At 39.3% G+C, this 20,821-nt stretch overlaps 1 protein-coding gene across 1 annotated transcript; it reads right to left on the bottom strand.

Annotated features, from left to right (window-relative positions):
* Positions 1-3,814: 3,814 nt before the first annotated feature.
* LOC117555624 (calpain small subunit 1-like) lies at positions 3,815-19,560 on the bottom strand. The gene is made up of 11 exons (XM_034230549.1): positions 19,462-19,560; positions 15,229-15,283; positions 15,055-15,091; positions 14,518-14,610; positions 8,391-8,448; positions 8,156-8,220; positions 7,032-7,100; positions 6,772-6,850; positions 6,421-6,537; positions 5,973-6,031; positions 3,815-4,166 (listed from the first exon to the last, which is right to left on the bottom strand). The coding sequence occupies exons 2-11, from the start codon at positions 15,273-15,275 to the stop codon at positions 4,140-4,142; spliced, it is 651 nt and encodes a 216-aa protein (XP_034086440.1). The 5' UTR covers positions 15,276-15,283; positions 19,462-19,560; the 3' UTR covers positions 3,815-4,139.
* Positions 19,561-20,821: the final 1,261 nt, after the last annotated feature.

Here is a 20,821-nt window from a genome sequence, read left to right as displayed (position 1 = left end):
CTTGGCAGGAACAGGGGCCTGTACTACGAAGCTGGTTCAACCTAACCTGGATATGTTTGAGTTAGCCGGTTGGCCTAATCCAAAACATACGCGCTCTCGCTAAACTGTACTACGACGCTGGTTATCAAGTGGATCGCTCAAGCCAGCCGTGTCCTATCTAGTTAGGTGCACGTTCACATGAAAGGGGTGGTATCTGGAGCATTCGACCAATCACAAACATGGAGAAGCGTACTGACAGCACAGCGTCATACTTCCTGAATGTATGCTGCTTTTAATTGAAACTGAGCCGTTGTGTTCATCAGTAGTGTGGAACTTCTGTGTGAACTATTCATATCTTAAACGGCACTGTAACTTTTTATTCACGTACTTTTTATTCATGTATTTTTTCTTTTAATGTTTCTTTTATTATCTTTTACTGTTTTTAAATGCCTTTGTCTGAATGTCTTTCATTTTTGTAAAGCACCGGGGCGTGTACATTGAGGACCCATTGTTGACTTACCAGGAAATAAACATGTCGATCGCCTCGTTTGTCGTTTACGTTAATCTTTTGCTATATCTGCCTTCCTAAGATCACTTTGATGCACATTCAGTACTCGTATGTGAGGTTGTGGGTGAGAGGTGGATATCGTGGCGCTTACAGGGAGGTATCGAACATTACAAAGTAGGTGACTGTGTGGATGCCTGTTCAAAATATTGCAAACTTGAATAAATCATTTAAATGATATATTTGTGTCCGACTTTCATTTGTACATCGTTCTTAATGTGATGTATAGTAGCTTTGATAGCTGTCCATACCTTCAGACAGCCTAAAAGTAAAACACAAGTTGTTTATTCACAGCCCCGAACGCTCATCGAGATGACTGGATCACTCATGACAAGTTGTGATCAGCTCCGATTCAATTGTGATATACATTCTGTAGCTATTCTCCAGGGAGCACGTTTTTTTAATGAAATACCTGTATCCCTCTCATCACAACAAGACTCTACACTGTGCAGGAAAAACAATTAGGCTACATGACAATAACCTTGATGCATGGGAATGAATCACACAAACTATCTTCCGTGGCTATACTGATGTCACAGTAACGGTCAACCACAGAAAAGTAAGTCCAGTGGGGCACAAGTTTTTGACATGTTGAATCGGCCATGCATCGGGTCAGGCAGTCGGACCAAGCAATCACTCTGATTGGCTGTTCAGCTAGCGAATCAGAAGCGAAACGGAAGTGAGGGACGTAAACAAACGATTTAAGAAGTCACACACAGACCAGACACAGACCAGTGTTGCCAACTTGGCGACTTTGGCGTTACATTTGGCGGCTTTCCAAACCCTCCGGCTACTTATTTTTGTCAAAAGCGACTAACGACTGATCTAACGACTTGTAATGGTGTTATTAGGGACTTTTCTGGTGTTTGGAGACTCACGTATTGTTCTGCAGTTAACGAGCTGCCGTGACCCCCAGTTTCCACCGGGTCCGTCTGCGGCGCGCTGCGCCGCGTTACGTCTGCGCCGCGGCGGTCGTAAGAAATGCGGCCACTCTAGTCAATGGGTGCTATTCCACCACACGCGCCTGCTGTAATACATCGTATAGTCAGGCACACATTTATGAGATTTAACAATGGCCAATTATATTTCTTAAATAATATGTAGCTTATTCCCAGAGCATAATTCATGGGGCAACAAGGTGAAGTGTAAAATGTGTTTTAATATCATAAATGTTACGCCAGCAAACTTCTTGTACGGACTTCGGCAGTAGTGAAGACTCACTGAACGAATTAAGTACAAAGACGAATCGTTCGCGAACGTGCAAATCACCAGAAGTCGTTCGCGAACCGGTGAACGAATCAGTGAACGAATCAGTGAACAAATCTTTCAAGTGAACTGAATCAAAAGATTCGTGTCCCCGAAGGGAATCGGAATTCCCATCACTAGCGTCCGGTGGGTTATGGCGCTAGAGGAGGTCGGACCAAAACCGCGGCGCAGCCGTGACGCGGCGCAGCGCGGCGCAGCGCGGCGCAGCGCGGCGCAGACGGACCCAGTGGAAACTGGGGGTGAGCCCCTCAGCCCTCCCATAGTACTGACAGGCGCGCAGACTCACAGTTGCCTCCCGCAGCAGCTCAGCTGCAGTCAGAGCAGAGAGGAGACAGCCACACTCCCACGTCGAGACAGCTTCAGTCACTTAATCACCTCGTCCACTGTGTGTGTGCCTCTCTGTGACAAGCTAAACATCCACGTAGGTCATCATGTCACAGTCTAAACTGTATTCACAAAAGTACAGAAAGGAGTGGGAATCAAACCCTGAGTTTAAAGGATGGTTGAAGCTATTTATTGGAGATGACACACGGGCATACTATACTGCCTTTATTGTAAGGGATATTTCTACTAAAAACTACTCAAACTATTTCTACTTTCTACTATAGGCTAATACATGATAAAATATGTCTTGATCATATTTTGTAGTGTTCGGAATCTTCAAAGTTAACTGAAGTTATCAAATAAATGTAATGTAAAACTGAATCAAACCATAAACAAGGTGGCCTGTTGGGATTACTCAGAGCCATATTCTATTATATTATATATATATATATTATATATATTCTAGGATAAGTTACCATGGAGATCTAGCCCGCTAAAAAGTGAACCAGCTTCGTAGTACCGGAAATCCCAGAAGTTATCTTGCTAAATGAAAATCCTGCTTCGTAGTATACCCCCCAGGTTAGCCGCTAAGCATAAGTTACCATGGAGATCTAGCCTGCTAAAAAGAGAACCAGCTTCGTAGGACCGGAAAGCCGGAGTTTTCCCTGAATTTAGCCAGCTAAGCGAAAATCCTGCTTCGTAGTATACCCCCCAAGTGTTAAAGATCGTTATCTCAAAGGTGCCTATTTTCTCTGACCCAGCAGGAGACTGTTCCAAAAAGCAGGTCAATTACAATATCTAAAACTGTAGTTTAAGGTCAAAAGATTTCAAGAAATCCATCAACTATATTAAAACCACAAAGTCAAAATCAATGTATGGTGTAATCCAATATACAAAATAAGCTGGCACCTGTTATCCTAATAATGAGTCCATCTTTATTTTCTAACCAGTCACTGCCTGGAGGCTCTTTTTCCGTCACATTGAAAGTAAAACATCAGAATTTCCCTTTTTGTTTGGAATAAAACAAAAAAAGTACCGTGCTGTTATGAGACACGATTGCATCCCGTATTAAAAATAACAGATTTGTTTTAACCCTCCTATTGTCTTCGTCCCCCCCCCCTTACTTTGGTGTCCGCGGTCAAATTTGACCGGTCCTGTTTAAACTGCTATTACATTAACACAAAAGCCATTAATCAGCACCAAATGTCATTTAACACCCTTTCAAACTGTACATATTGTATCAGACTACTGGTATACATGAAAAACTGCAGTAAATATACAAAGAACAGACACTGAACATGTATTGCGTGTGCCAGGTGTGATCCATGTGGGGGGATTGGGCACATAAGGGGGGGGGGACACATCTAGAGTATGTGTGTGTGTTTTATCTGATCCGGATTGTTACTAATTCCTTTTCTTTATGGCGGTCATGTTTGACCGGGAACACCATGGTGTTACAAAGTTGACTAAATCATCCAGAATTCAATGAAAGTGGTGATCAGCAATTGTATATGTTCAAATGTCTACTGTGAAGGATATCATAAAGCCTTAATGCAATCGAATGGGAAACAAAACAGTTATGATTGATGAAAGTAGTACATCGGTCAGATTTGACCCGAACACAACAGGAAGAAACACAACTTGCAAGAAAACAGAAATAATCACAGGTGGCATCAGAAATTGAATGTCAGTTGTTTCACTTTATTGAGTTGCCGTTCAAAAACAATAATCGTCTATAATTGGCTGTAAAACACAATACATAGAAAACTGTAACGATGGGAGGCTAGCAGGAGGACGGTGCAACAGTCAGCCTCAGCTCCACTTTGGTCCCACTTTGGTTTTTTTCTTGACTTGAGCTCTATGCTGACACTTTGGTCCCATGGAGACAGCGGGGTACTATTGCACAAGCAAGCGCGCACACACACATACACGTGTAGTGAGAGGATTGGGAGGGGGTCGGGATGAGATAAAGTAATGTTTTGTGGAGCAGCTTCTCTCCGTCGCCTTAAGAGTACATGGTCAGCTGAAGCCACTGAGGGACAGAAACAGAAGCAGAGTTAGTGCGCTGCTCCTCAGATCATTTCCTGACCTCATTTCCAGTTGTAGATAAAGTACTACTGTGTGAAAATACTACACGAGTATTGTAAGTGGTAAGTATTCCAAAACAAATCAGTTCTATTCAAATGTAAATGTTGGTGTTTTTAATTTAATCCCCCTTATTATGAATTATATGAATATGAACTTTAATTTATTTTCAACACAGTTTAACACATATTTGGGCTTTTAAAAAATACAAATTATTTATTTTTATAGCTATATGTTTTGTTTTTGTTCTTTTTTAGTTCTTTTTATATTTAATCCCTTTTATGAAAATGTGTATTCATTTTAAATCGTTTTAACTTTTTAGTTTTACAATTATTTGTGCTATTTTTAATAATAATAATATTTTCTTATGTAGGCTAAATTGTTTTGCTGTTATTTTTTAAAGGTTATTTTTTAGTTTTCTCTATTTCATAAAACAATGCTTTTGCATTAAGGCATGCGTCTTTGCTTGTTGTACGTGCACTGCTTTTAGAGACATTAGTTTTGTGTTTAGAACAAAGTACTACCTAGTCAATAAATAAAGAGTACAATCATGTTTTTGGATAAATATGACTGCTGCATGTCTATGTTGCATTTAACTGCTTTTGTTTACTTTTGCGTGGTTTATTCTGCAGCAATTGATCCTAATCTATTGATCGATCATCATATGTTTGTAGCCCTGTTGCTGTTTTGTGAGAAACACGTCTCTCTAAAAAGCCACTTTTTTTGGAGTTTCTCCGTAAAATGCTTTTACCTCCTAAAAAGAGACTTTTTAAAGACTTTATCTTAAGAAAAATGAATATCTTAATGTATAAAGGAACACGGCATCCTTAAAGGTGGGGTAGGTCATTTTGGAGGAACCAGCTCGAGTGCGCTAGAATTTGAAAATACACGACTGGAACAAATCTGCCACTTCCTTACAGAGCCCCTCCTCCAACACACACGAACGCGCATATGACCAATGAGGGCACGAGATAAGTGTGTGCTCAGATGGAAGGCTGACAGGCAGGTAGGCCATCCAGTTACTTTAGCCGGGCCGGCTCAGATGATTGGTCGTGCTTTTTACAGCGCTACGGCTTCCACAGATTAAACATTTTAATGTGTTTATTGTCAAAGCATTTAATATATTCATTGCTATTGGGATGTTAAGAGCATTCCATGGAATATAACAAAAAGTGTTTCATACCCCACCTTTAAGTTTATCACAAACATTCAAATCAACAAGAAGTATAAGGAAGGCTATCTAAGATGTAGTGGAATAGATGTATAAAGTGACCATACATAGCAATACTGAAGTATAGAACAATCACTTTAAATGTGTATTTTCTCGTCTTCATTGACAATGTGTTACTGCCTGGCCTCTGTAAACAGAAGATCTGACTGGATAACATATTGATTCACTGATAGATGTGTGGTCACAGCAAAGAGCGAATAAACAACATGCCCTCCCATGCCCACTAAAATTCATCCACTACGTTTTCTGTTAAGGAAATCCTTTGATGTACACGTTTGATTACCGTTAATATTGTCCTTAAATAAGCTAGAACTGAACAACAATCCAAACTCAGGTGGCTGTTTTTGTTAAAGTTAAAAGTTGTGGTAACTGTGGAAAAGGTAATAATAAAGGAAAACAAGGATTTGAAAATACAGAAGATAACCTTGTTTTTGTTGTTGTGTTTACTCTCATTATTATGGAAATAGATACATTTGTAAATTCTGTGAATGAATTTAAAGAATCACAGCTAAACTGTTTTACCTCCTTAATATCCAGTTCGATGCAGCCGCTGTTGTCCTTATCCAGAGTCTTAAAGGCTCCTGGAGAGAACACACACACACACACACACCACACACACACACACACACACACACACACACACACACACACACACACACACACACACACACTCATTTATCATATGAAAACATGTAAACACGTGAACACTGATTATTGCACTGACAGCCTCAATTGAAAACAAGTTTAAAGGTTCAAAAGTTATTTGTATGGCTAAATTAATGTGGTTAAAATAATGCGTTCTTGTATAAAACCATAATTTAAAGTCGAAAATATGAGATATTATGAACATATTAGGCTTCAGAGGACAGAGGATGAGAGAGGTGAGGAGGAGGAGGAGGAGGAGGAGGAGGAGGAGGAGGAGGAGGAGGAGGAGGAGGAGGAGGAGGAGGAGGAGGAGGAGGAGACTCACTGCACATGGCGTCCAGCCGTACCAGGCAGCCGATGAAATTGTCAAAGTCCATGCTGCCATGCTCATCGCTATAGCGACGTACAATCAACGTAAAGAGCTGCTCATTCAGAGGGAAACCTGAAAACGCACAATCACAGTTTGACATGATACACAATGTTCTCACACACACACACACACACACACACACACACACACACACACACACACACACACACACACACACACACACACACACACACACACACACACACACACACACACACACACACACACACACACACACACACACACACACACACACACACACACACACACACACACACACACACACACACACAGTATGTTTCTTACCTGCAGCTGTAAAGGCTTTGGGCAGCTCATCAGAGCTGATGGTACCTGAACCATCAGTATCATATTTTAAGTAGATACTCTGAAAAAATAAACAACGAACATTTAACCCAACATCTTTGAGTTATTTTACAGAATGTTTGCTTGTTGGTGTGGTGACGTCGTATTTCTACAGACTGGGAATCGAACCCTAAACCCAGTTGAACAGCAGACTGATTATTAGCTTATAAAGAGGAAGAAGATTTCCTCTGCGGTGAACTGACCTGCCATTTCTTGATGTTGTTCCACATGTATTTGAACTCGTGGAAGCCCAGTTTCCCTGTGCTGTCACTCTGAAGGGAGCGGGGTCAAAGGTCAAACTCTCTCAACAAAGAACACAGAGCAGTTTGACATAGTCACAGGTTTATACTGTTTGATTTAAACAGAACTCTGCAAACTCAAACAGTAAACTACTACACTTCTACATCTACTGCTTCAGCTGCTCCTACCATTTATATTTCTAAATGGTATATGGACTGCATTTATATAGCACTTTTCCAGTCTTCTCAACTGCACTTTAACATATACAAGTCAGCATTCACTATCTCACACACGTTGGCCATACTTCTGGCCAGTGACGGCGCCAGAGTATTTGTGTTGGGCAATCTATGGTAGGGCTAACCCATGCAGTGGTGGGGCTCAAGTCAGTATTTGCAATGTAATTACATACACGCTCCCCTTGACAGTGAAACGCCACGCGTGAGGTTTAGATTATTCCCCTGTCTCAATCCAAATGGAACTGTATGAAATAAAACGGTACATTTGTCTTGTAGTAAATAAAAAGGGATCACTGTGAACGTGACGTATGATAGTACACGTTGAAGATCCAATGGGGATACTGAATCGCGGTTCCGATTTATCTCAATCAGTAATGCCCCAGCCATACCCTGGCGTCGCCACTGCTTTTGGGAAAGCATTTTGCCTAAGGAAACATCGCCATGATGACTGCAGGGGTTGGGGATCCTTCTGATTGGAGTACAAACATCTACAACCGTCTGCCTCTAGAGCCACAGCGCCCACTACAATTTCTAGGACTAGAAATAATGCTACGGCTGCTTCTACTTCCACAATTTGTTCTGAACTTCTACTAGCACCACTCATTATACTATTGTGTTTGTGGTTGTGTGAATTGACAACATTAGATATTTTCCAAAAATTGTTTAGCTAGTCTGATTAAAACGGTATATCCTTTATCTGCCGATACTGATGACATGCCAAGGTCATTGCCCATCACTAAGTACCACTAACTGCTCCTGCTGCTGGTAATACTAATAACATTGCTGACATGCAGTAGTCCTCAGTCTCATTGGTAATGTATCCTGTTAGCGCTTGTTTTGTGAAAGGATACATCCATTACAGCAACCATGCTTCTGCAGGACTCAATGCTGAAACCGTCAGTCTTCAGGCCTCCGTCTGAAACAAACAATAAGTGATATAACCTTCAAAAAACCTACATCAGTAAGAAACACTACAAAGTACTGAAAGCAAGAACACAAAGTATAGAATAAGGAATAAATAATAACTAAAATACCATATATATTATCATTGCCAAACAAAACATGTCAGGCCTTAGTCAGACTCACGTTTGCCGATGATTCTGTTGAGGATGTCCATCAGCTCTTTGGGGCTCACCTCCATGTCCTGTTAAAACACACACACACACACACACACACACACACACACACACACACACACACACACACACACACACACACACACACACACAGAAAGGGTGTTCATGTTTGGATTTTATTCTCTCAGAGGAAGCCCAGAGTGAGTCACAGCAGATCTGAGCGTGACTCAAACCAACTCAAGCTGTTTCCTTTCATATTTTTCCAGCTTCTGACTCACTTCTGAAACATACATCTCCTAATTCTTAGCTTTTCTGCCCGTTGCCAAAACACTGCCATGCAATCTCATGATATCTTTGGGTAACGAGTATTTATGATTTAATGGTGAAACGTTGTGCATTGTGAGTTAAGAAGAACAAAAGGCTAGGTGGGTGGGGTTACTTTACTACTACAGCCGTCTTCATCCTCTTCATCATCAGCCTCATTACTGCTGTTGATTTAGAAAATCCACCCACTGAAATCCTGTGATCTAGAATAACTGGTGCACACACCCCTCTGATGAGTCAGAGAAAAACACACATACATAAACGCACGCAAACACACTACGCCCCTCAGCTTAAGTGCCGCCCTGCCAGACAATGGCAAGAATGCAGAGAAAGAGCTCTCTCTCTCTCTCTCTCATCTCTCTCTCTCTCTCTCTCTATATCTCTCTCTCTCTCTCTCTCTCTCTCTCTCTCTCTCTCTCTCTCTCTCTCTCTCTCTCTCTCTCTCTCTCTCTCTCTCTCTCTCTCTCTCTCTCTCTCTCTCTCTCATCAATACAATAAGGGCTGATTAATTAGTGGGATCTAGTTGGAATTTTACTGAAAAGAAACAAAGACTACATAATTTAACAGCTGTGTGTACAAGACAAAGCTAGACTAATACTAATTGGACAGTAGTTTATCATCTATTCATGTAAAACGTTGTTTTCCTGCAAATGTCTTCTATCATATGCCTTTGACAGCGTTTTTACCCACATAAATGTATGTTATTTTCATCCATCTGACCAGTGGCGACTGGTCATTAGGGGCAGGTGGCACAGTGTCAGCAGAAAGTATTATAATAATGATCACAACAAAATGCAAAAAATAAATAAAAATATATATAAAATATATTTTAAGATCATGTTTAATCATCTGATTCGTCTGTACATTGCTGTTTTAGTCTGTGTTCTTCTAATTAGTGTCTACAGTGTGTGCCTATTGAGCTGTTTAGAGCCATGTGGGACAAAACCCGATCATGCCCCTCCCTCTCACTGTCTAAGTGAACGGTGACTATAAAAACTACACTGCGCATGCTCAGAGTATTTTCCTATTTAATGTGTGTGGCAAAAAATAATGACCATAGGGGCATAGTGCTGCCATCCCCACCATACGTCATCTCACATAATTCAGAGCTGATTGGCTGTAAGTACGTGTGCCGCGAAAAGTGTGGTGTGTGAAGAGGAGGAGAGAGACGCGTCCTAAAACCAGGAAGTAAGCTGCGCATGGCTTCCCTCCACAAAAAAGCAATGAGATTTCTCCATAGGATTTTAGAAAATAGCTCCAAATAAGATCTGTGGGAAACGTATCTGTTAGATAAATGCACGTTTTGTTCAGCCGGATAATATCCACATGTCTACCCTACTTTTATCATTTTCGAATCATAAATCTATCGATTAGATTTATGATAGACTTTTGAAACTACAAGAAGATAGGGAGGACTTTTACAAAAAAGTAATAGAGATTTTTGTCCAGAGGGATAGGCAAATGGACTTAATCTTCAAGTCAAGGTAAGACTGCAATTGTATTGAAAATGGGATCTTACTAAGAGAGAACAATTCAATATTTAAATGATAAAATTACATTTTTTGGGTATCCTTCTGTTGAACTGTCTGTTTAAAATTAATTGAAGCATCAGACAAAAAAAGCTTTTGAAAATAATATTATATTTTGATTTAGGTCAAAATATAATATTTGTAAACCTGAAGAGTGCCTCACCAGCCATGAACATCACTGCAGAAGCTTATATAGACATCTAAGTTTTTTGTGCCCCACCACTTTTGCACATATAGAAACGCCACTGCATCTGACAGTAGTTCAGATTAGAACCCAGGCTCTCCTCAAGGTTTTGCTCTTTATGTAGCTGTATCTGTTGTTGTCTTGCATTTCCTTTTGTATCGCTATGTCTCTTCATAGGGATTTTGCTCCCTGTTCAAAGTCAATGTGAGTCTCACTTGCAGCTGTTTTGCAATATCACATGGTCATTTTATCTTTAGCTAGGATCATACTGTATATAGCCATGTCTAGTCTACAAAATGGTACATGTTTGATGAGGAGGTTTATAAAAAAGGAAACACCTCTAAAGTTTTTGAGTTTTATCACTATTGTTATTTTTTGTCCAAGAAATGCTGATTTCTAAATCACGGTTACAGAAAAAGTTACTACAGGTCCCGTTTCTGCCAGGGAGAGGGGAGTTTGTTCCGAAGCTTGCCACTGTATTTAAACTCTCCAGCTTAAAGAAAGAGCCTAATTCAGCTGAGAGAGAGACTATAGGCAGAGTTCACCCCGTCACGCAGTGGGAGGGTGTACGGGTCCGTTTGGAATTAGGATAAGGAGTCCTTTTGTTGATGAAAGCCAATGGAGTCACTTTTGGCTCCTGGGCCTGCCCGGTAGGCCCATTCTGTGATCTATCCGTGCCAGGAGGGCAGGGCCGACCAGGTTTATATTAATAAGGCACATACAGTTCTGTGGGCATGCACAGAGATGCAGTTATCTGACAGCAAACACAGGAAAGAGAAGTGTTCGGGACAACCCCTGGAGTTTCCACATTTTAATCTAATCTCCAACTAGATTGTGGGACCATTTCATTTTATAAGCTACAAATAGACTGGAAGAGTATGTAGGGGACATTCAATTGCTTTTCAATCACTGTTTAAAATACCATTTTATAATGTAATCTTAATGTTTTTTATTTTTGTAAAGCACTTTGAATTGCCTTGTGTTGAAAGGTGTTGTATTCATAAACTTGCCTTGCCTTGCCTAACACTAAAGTCAAGTTTATTATTTTGTTAATGATATTAACTGAAGGTAAGATTGGAAGGCTGCCTAAAGGTACATTGGACAGGTAGAAGCTACAGAACCTGCCGGGCATAAAGGAGTAAGAGCGAGAACAGAGTGAGACAAAGGGGTTGGGACAGCAGAGGGTGGGGTTTGGAATGCAGCCGACAGCATGCAGACAGGTGTGGTGAGGTGATGAAGCATCAGGTGAAGAGCAGAGAGAAATAGCCACTGATAAACAGACAGACACATCTTTAAAACTTGCTGAGCAGGCAAATCAGGTAAACATTCAGTTGAGTAATCAAACAGAGAAAAGCCTCCACATATTTACTTCCCAATACTTGTTTTCCAAATACATTTCAAAATAAGAAACTGAAACAAGGTGCGGCAGAATGTATCATACCTCCGGTTAAATAGGCGTAGAAAGTTACCACAAAGATCACTGCATTGACATTTGAAGTATGTACACACTTTTAAGGACACGATTGAATTACACAAAAACGAAATAGAACCAACTAAAACACTTACTCCTCAGATAGAAAAATGCTAGCTAGATCAAAATACTATGATAGACTAATAAACTATCTAAATGTAAGCAGCAACAGTTTTTTTTTTGCTAGTTCAGTTTTCTTTTTCAAGGTTTTCAAAGCAATGTAAAATTGACATTGGACGCTCGTTCTAAGCATCTTATTAACTTTATTAAAACTACTAATGCCAAGAGATTCTTTAATGAAAACAAATATTTATAGAAAAAAAGCTATCATTTAATTGTGAGCTATTTGAAATGTGTTTTAAGCAAATAACCAGGACTCCTCTCTATTAAACACTATTATTTTGTAATTCATTTGCCAAAAAAAGAGACAAAGGACACAATACGCAAAGTTCAATATACATTTGACTGATATTATTATTGTTTTAACTTTTTTCAAATGTTCGATGGACATAATGTTGTTATGTGAAATATTTTGACCACGATTATCATGTAGTGAAAATCTGATACCGCGACAACCCCTCTCCCAAGACTGAGAAAAGCAAAAATTGGAAGCAAAGTCTGACCTTTCTACTTCCTTTAGTATAAATGTATGACCTTTTTCTATCCATTCTGAAAGCCCTCGTGGTTTATCATTTGAAACCTTTCTTGGGCCATAAATTGCCAGTCTGTTCAAATTGGGTGTCTACCAATCTGAGACCCCGTCCACACGGAGACGATTTCAGTTGTATCCGCTAAAGTTCTTTATCGTATAGACGGTTCGTCCACACAAAGCCGAAACGGAGCCGCGGCTTCGGAGCCGATACACTTTGAAAACGGCTCCCAAAGTGGGTAAGTCTGGAGACTAAACGCTTGCGGCTTCATGTGTATGCTCTATACGATCATTTCAGTGGCGGCTGGTGGAAAATATTTTAGGTGGGGCTGTGGAAATGGTGATCAAACAATACTAGGGGGGTCCGGGGGGATGCTTCCCCGGTAAATTGAGAAAAGACCCCTTCAATTATGACTTCTGGTGATGTTATTTTTAAATTGAGGCTTAAAAATATGAGAAGACTGATCAATACCTCCATAATCTTCAGTGTGGTTAGCTATGAATCTTCCAAAACTTCCAAACACCTTGTTCTGGACATAGTTTCTACAGTATAAACTGTGCAACAGTACAGTAGGCCCACACAAACTGCAGAACACCGGGGCTTTGGGAACACTCAAAATTACTTAAAATGATTTAATTCCCATTTAACCTGTTTTTTTCTCACGAAACTGTGACTCAGGGCTTTTTAAAATGTAATAAACTAATCATGTGTCCTGCTCATTTAACAGGAAGAAATTCAGCTAACTGATGATATGAACCATGTTTACCGAAACAAAACACAAGTCTCACAAGAAGCGTCTAAATGAGCCCTGAAATGCTAACACACTCTAGGTATAAATCAATCGATATACTTATCGGATATGCACAAACAAGCTGAGATTCCACAGATTCTAGAAATATAAGTATCAGAACTCGCGACAGGGGAAGCAAATACAGACATCACACGACATAGCTTGAGGTAGCAAAACATCTAAAGCTATGCTCACCTTTTGCTGTTATTCTGATCAAAACCGAGAAAAACGCGGCTGAAGGTTAATCCATAGGTTAATCCAAAGTGTGTGTCACTTTGAAAAAAGTATTGATAATCCATAATTCCATTTTTATGTAAAAAACTGAGTTTTCATTAGCTGCTAATGCTAGACTTTTTTAAAATCGACTTCGGTTCGAAATCCGTTTCGTCTCCGTGTGGACGGGACCTGAGACTAGTGGTTCGATCCTCACTAGTAACCCTTACCCTGCTGCCAACATGCCAAAGTGTACTTGGGCTAGATACTAGATACTCCAGAATACTCCCATCGGCATGCCGATGGTTTGAAGTGTTCATAAGTCACTTTGGATAAAAGCATCAGCTATAAATGACATGTAATATAACGTCTTTAAAATATCGACAAAATAACTTCCATATCGAAGTTTGAAAAACGTTGTCAATAAACAAATGTGGATGTATTGGTGACTACAGTATGTCCATTTCTTATACGGCTTTTGCTTCTTCAGTCGGGGGGGATCAGGTACATGCATTTGACTGAAGTTTATAAGTAGAACACCTGGAAGGAGCTCTGGAATTGTGATGAGTTGTGTGAAACGCAGCATTATTATGACAATTTACACAAATGTCGGATAACTTGACGAAATTAGCAACAATATACTGTACAGTGTTTCACGGTAGGAAGTCATCGGTTAAATTTCAGTTTTCAGCAGAACGTGAAATCTGAGTGAGGTTAATATCTGTGTCTCCCTGTTCCTGTTACTTTCCAACTCATTATGGAGGCGTATGTGTGTTGGGAGGATAGAGATGAAATGGGTGGGCACCACAGATTTACAGGAAAAACTCAAACTAAAAACAAAGAATGCAGAGTATGCAGACAGGAGAGCATTCAGGAATATAATAATAATAATATATTTTATTTCTATAGCGCTTTTCTTGAACCCAAAGACGCGTTAATGATAATAATACATACATAAGCAATATTATGGACTCACCTCTCCAGCCAGCTGTTGGAAAACTCTCCGAAACTGTTTCTCCTCATCATTCTCGTGAGCCTCAGCGAAGTTTAGAGGTCTGCGTTGAGGAGGCTGCAAATACACACACACACACACACACACACACACACACACACACACACACACACACACACACACACACACACACACACACACACACACACACACACACACACACACACACACACACACACACACACACACACACACACATACACACACACACAACACACACACACACACACACACACACACACACACACACACACACACACACACACACACACACACACACACACCTTTAGAGATTGGAGCATAACATGGGACCAGGTCGACATTTAAAAAGTGATACATTTGGGTCAGATGAGATATATGATCTGTGAGACGTTATGGTTAATATATTTGTTTGAGAAGGACTAACAAATACTTTAGACAAATAGGATGTGTTAGCATGAGAAGGAGCTTTTGCTGATTCATCAGGTTTTAAACCCAGTATTTCCTGGCGTCTGTACTTACAGGTGATGATGGCACAAACTGAGCCGGATCGATGTTGCTGTCGGAGAAAGAAAAAAGACATGAGAAAGAGAACAGCCGTTAGAAGATCAATCTCGATACAGCGATAGGCCCAGAACATGGTTAGCCTAGCTTAGCACTTAGATGTAGGCCTCCTTGAAAACAGTTTGTGCTCACCTTACAACATCAATGATGCCTCCGATCAGTCTTTTCGCGAGATTCATTTTGTCGTCTGTTCCAAAAAAAAGGAAAACATCAGGTATGAACAAAAGATGTGATGCAAGAACTTACCTGTGTGAAATAGATACATTTTTATACAAAAGCATAAAATCTATCAACACAACGGAACATCTAGTGCTAGAGTTGTTACATAACTCTAGCACTAGACTGATGTACCGTTGTGTTGATAGATTTTAGTCAGAAAATAAAATTCTATGGCTTTTGAAAAAATTATTTAAGACTGTAGGCAGCCTGTGTTTTTTGAGATTATACAACCCACATGTGTATTATGTTCATTTATGTGTTCTTTAATCAGTTTCTTCTGTAAAACAGAAAACTGTCCATCACAATATTCAACCCAGTCTCATGGCATTTAGTGTTCACCAACACGATTTTCCCCTTTTTTTCGTGTTGCACAGCACGATTTTAAAATCAATGTATTTCTACTGGTAGTATGTTTCGTGCCTGCAGCACGTCTTTTTCTACGGTCGGGTCGTGGAAGACCGGAAGCTGTGTGGTTCATAAAAACATGTTCTTACTCAATATCAAGCCACAATTATTGCTTTTATTTTAAATCGTATAATTTCGGACTTTTGTTTCTGTCTGTGAGGAAAATCAGAACCTCAGGATACTGAAATCTGTATTTTTTTAATCTTTTTTTCCTTCTAATTTGTTATTCTTTTCAAAATAACACACTGTTATTTACTCACCAATAACACACAATTATCCTTGCTTTTATTTATTGGTTTAATTCCATAATCTCGGGCTTTTTTGGCATCCGTCAAGAACTGAATTTCAAAATAAAAATAACCGGAAACAGACGTAGGCATTTTGAGCGAATACCCAAGATCCTCAGCTATGGTTTAAGCTCGCTGATTGGATGTTTTAGCCGCAATGCATGCTGGGATTTGGTGTTTATATTATATGAAATCCGGAAAACATTTTAAAATAATAAAATAATACTTAATTCCGAGTGTTCTTGATTTTCTCTTTGAAAGTCATCACATAACGGCATTGTAATACACGGTTCGGCTGCATTACATATTACAGATCTGCCGTAGTTCTTTATTTATAGAGCCCTGATGAGAAGACCTTTGGAAAAACTGAAGAAATGCCGCCGAAACTGAATACTTGACGTGGATCATAAATATATCAACAATTAAACAACATCTTAAATTTATCTTCACACAATACGTCTCCTTGCAGTATCAACACTAATCCGGCTGACTTTTAGATTTAATCTAATTCATAGATAGGTTATATTTACACCATAACGGTGCACAGCTGATATAAAAGGACTTGTAGTTTTTAAAGATATTACTGATTTGAATTGAATTGAATTTTGAATGTAAGAATGTAAATACTGAGTCTGAAATAGTATAGCAATATGCTGTAAAATTATGTGAAAACATGAATAAAACTACACATCTTCAGATGTTGTACATACATAAGTGTCCTACACTAATAATACAAAAAGTTATTATGGCTGTGTGTACCTTGTGTGCACCGCCTAGTGGTTAAAGCACGTTATTGAATTATTGTTTTTACGTGTTATATTTGATTAAAAAAATATTAAGAGTACATACTTTCATAGGGGGAAAGTAGAAGGTCTGTGATAGAAATATAGAATATAAAAAATCAAGAAGATACTATAAGTGATCTCTACAATAAAACAGTTTAGTGCAGAATGTACAAAGATATTAATAGGAGGTGCAAAACAGAAAAACGAATTAACCTTTATTTAAACATTAAATAACTGATTAAGGTCTTCTTTTAAATAAGAAAAAGACGTTGGGGGTATCTACAGATAAATATTAAGCCTGACAAAGTACTTAACGTCTAATATATTGCTTTCCTGCAATGTTAACTATGTTGAAGCACTTATTTTAACTGATATTATACATATGAATTATACTCTTATGTGTAGATAGAATAAGAAATCTGCAGAATATGACAGTTTAATGGTGGAGGTACACACATATTGATAGATGTCTTGTAATGCACTGTTGAGGAACCTGTGACCCAAGTTTTTCATTCATTGCATAACTACACCGTAGTTGTGTATATGATATGTCAATAAACCTTTGAAAATCTTGAAATCTTGAAAGGGATGTGCAAAATAGCCATAATATACAGTTTTTAATGAACTATTAGTAGAGAATAACGAGTAATGAATATACTTTATTACTCGTTTCCATTCATGTCAATTGCAGATACATGTTTAGTCTTCTCAAGCACCAACTATCAAATATCTCTCCTGATTGTTGGCACTTGACAATCACCTTCCCTGAATTTTACTCAGGTGTAACTAAAGTCTGCTTTAAGGGTTGTTTATATTTCACATCATTAATCAGAATCTGCAAAGTAACTCAAATAAGTGTAGTGGAGTAAAAATACCAGGTTAACCTCTGAATTATAGTGGAGTAGAATTACAAAGTATCAATGAGCTGTCATGTGGGTATATATTAATGCTATATATTAATGCTGCCCATTATGGACACAAGCGATTTTCACCCATTTAGTAATTACATGTTTTAAATTTGATAACACCAATGTGTTTAATACTGGCAACTTCTAATTGTGGGAAAAACGAAAACGTTCAGTAGAGACGTCCCATAGAACATTTTGCGAAACACAATAGCCAGCATGTGTAGTTCTGGGGAGGCGTTCGATTCCAGTTTTGGATAATCTGGCGTGGTTTCGTTCCATTTCACACAGCTGTTTGACGCTCGGCGTAACCTTGGCGCACTGCCACTCCAACATCCAATCCCAGAGCTTGAAGATTAATCACGGGGACTGTAGTCCTAAACGATAGCTGGGGATTATGGGTAGTGTAGTGTCTTCGGCCATCCTAAACTCAGAAATGTTGACAATCGCAATGATGCTCGAAATGTCCCTTATAGGCCTACGTCTGTTTCCGGTTATTTTTATTTTGAAATTCAGTTCCTGACGGACGCCAAAAAAGCCAGAGGTTATGGAATCAAACCAATAAATAAAAGCAAGGATAATTGTGTGTTATTGGTAAGTAAATAACAGTGTGTTATTTTGAAAAGAATAACAAATTAGAAGGAAAAAAAGATTGAAAAAATACAGATTTCAGTATCCCATTTATTTTCCTCAGAGACGGCAACAAAAGTCCGAAATTATACGATTTAAAATAAAAGCAATAATTGTGGCTTGATATTGACCCGACCAGAGAAAAAGACGTGCTGCAGGCACGAAACACATTACCAGTAGAAATACATTGCTTTTAAAATCGTAGTAGAAATACATTGCTTTTAAAATCGTGCTGTGCAACACGAAAAAAAGGGGAAAATCGTGTTGGTGAACACGAATCAATAGATTAAAAATCGTGTTGGTGAACACGAAATGCCATGAGACTGGGTTGCAATATTGTGAAGCAAAAAGTAACAATATCAGATTCCTTGTTCTTGTGTAAATGTTGAAGTCAAATATTAGGTTTACCAAGGTGTAAATCAAGAATTTACAATAACTTATTTAAAAATGACCAGGAAAAGCAGAGAATTCTCCAATTTTAAAACCTTTGAACATGTTTATTTTATAAGTCTTAATTAACAATCTGTCATCCAAATAGTTTTCAATTTACAACTTAATCGACTAACTGCCTTTTAATAAAATACTTGTTGTGAGAAAATATATATTATAACACTTTGCAAGGAGCTGTTCTGAACTATTTATGCTGTGTATTTACTTTGAAGGCTTCAGTGCATTTTGCTTCTACAATTTGTAAATCAGTAGTTGAATGCATGATTTTTTTACTTGCTATGAAGTATTTTTCACTGTGGTAGATCTGTATAAACAACAGATCTAAATATTTCCTTCATATCCGTCTGACAGTCTGATTTAGTTGCTTTTTACATGTTACTTTGTTAATAACTGAACTTATTGAAATACATTTTACAGCCACTCCCTGTCTGTTTTCACCAAAGCAACATTTTTGAAAGGACTGGATTCTTTCCCCCCTATTTTATTCTGTATTTTCCAGCTCTAAGCTTCACAACAAGCCTTTACCTTCCGGTACAGTGTCAGGTTTCAGCACAAACACACAATACGGCTCAACAACATAAACACACACATCATAAAACCGGCAGTTCACTAAGCACATCAGACCTGTATATAGACTGAAATATACAGTAACAATCATGACAAGAAGCAGTTTTTAGTACTTACTGTGACTTCTGCTAATGCTGTGGAGAGACAGGAGAGGCTGGCAGGGCGAGAGAGCTGAAGGCACAGATAGAGAGAGAGAGAGAGAGAGAGAGAGAGAGAGAGAGAGAGAGAGAGAGAGAGAGAGAGAGAGAGCAGCTATTCAGGCAGGAGGACACTCCCACTGCCAGAGTTCACAAAACCAGTTGAGCAAAAAGATCTGAGTTCTTTTTCAATGCGTCATCAACCCCACCCTACCACACACACACACACCACACACACACACACACACACACACACACACACACACCACACACACACACACACACACACACACACACACACACACGCACGCACGCACGCACACACACACACACGCACGCACGCACGCACGCACGCACGCACGCACGCACGCACGCACGCACACACACACACACACACACACACACACACACACACACACACACACACACACACACACACACACACACACACACACACACACACACACACACACACACACACACACACACACACACACACACACACACACTGGGAGAGAAGGCCCCCAGGTCCTAACATCCACCACGTTCCTGCAGTACACCACAGAGACAGTAGTGCTTTCAGGAGCTGGCCAGAATGCTCAGACATTGCAAAGTCATGCTATTTTAAAAGTGCATTCCTCAGTATTTGAAGGATTTTCATTAACCTTTTCACTTTTCTCACCCTGCTGATTATCTTTATCGTGTAAATGTTGGTTTTCCCTTTCATGTGGTGTGTTATAGGTGTTTGTGCATGTAAATGGTCTGCAAAGGCTAAAATCCCTGTGTTCCCTCCAGAGGGAGTTTCTCTCCCCCACCGTCTGAAAAACCTTGATGGTAGTCCTTTGTTTACTTCTGTATCATAGTTCCACCACTATCTAACACTCGTGCTTCTATTGGCGAGCGCTTCAACACATGATAGGCTAAGGGGCAGGATAGCTCTAAGCGGTTGACCAATCACAACAGAGCTAGCCAGCTAACCAATCAGAGACTGGGCTCTGGTTTCAGACAGAGGGTGAAAAGAGGTGCTGCAGCACAGGCAGTATGAGAAAAATAAGGAGCTTTTTGAACATTAAAGCATGGAGACATGTCTCAGTAGAGACACTAAACTAATAAAGACCTGAACATGAGCAGAATAGGGCGCCTTAAACTGTACTCTAACAGTCATGTTAGATAACAGAAGTACAATCAAACAAACAGTTCAAAAGGCATAGATATTTGGATTACTGTGATACAAAACAGAGATAAGGAGATTACCTCCATTTTCTGTCAATTGAATCAATCAGTTACTCAACTGCTTCAGCTCTAATGAAATCTTATTCATACATATTTCATTTGTGCTT

This window comes from Gymnodraco acuticeps, unplaced genomic scaffold, assembly GCF_902827175.1.
Source record: "Gymnodraco acuticeps unplaced genomic scaffold, fGymAcu1.1, whole genome shotgun sequence".
Taxonomy (NCBI): Eukaryota; Metazoa; Chordata; class Actinopteri; order Perciformes; family Bathydraconidae; genus Gymnodraco; species Gymnodraco acuticeps.
The sequence above is the reverse complement of the archived record's forward strand: the minus strand, read 5'-3'. Positions and strand labels throughout refer to the sequence as shown.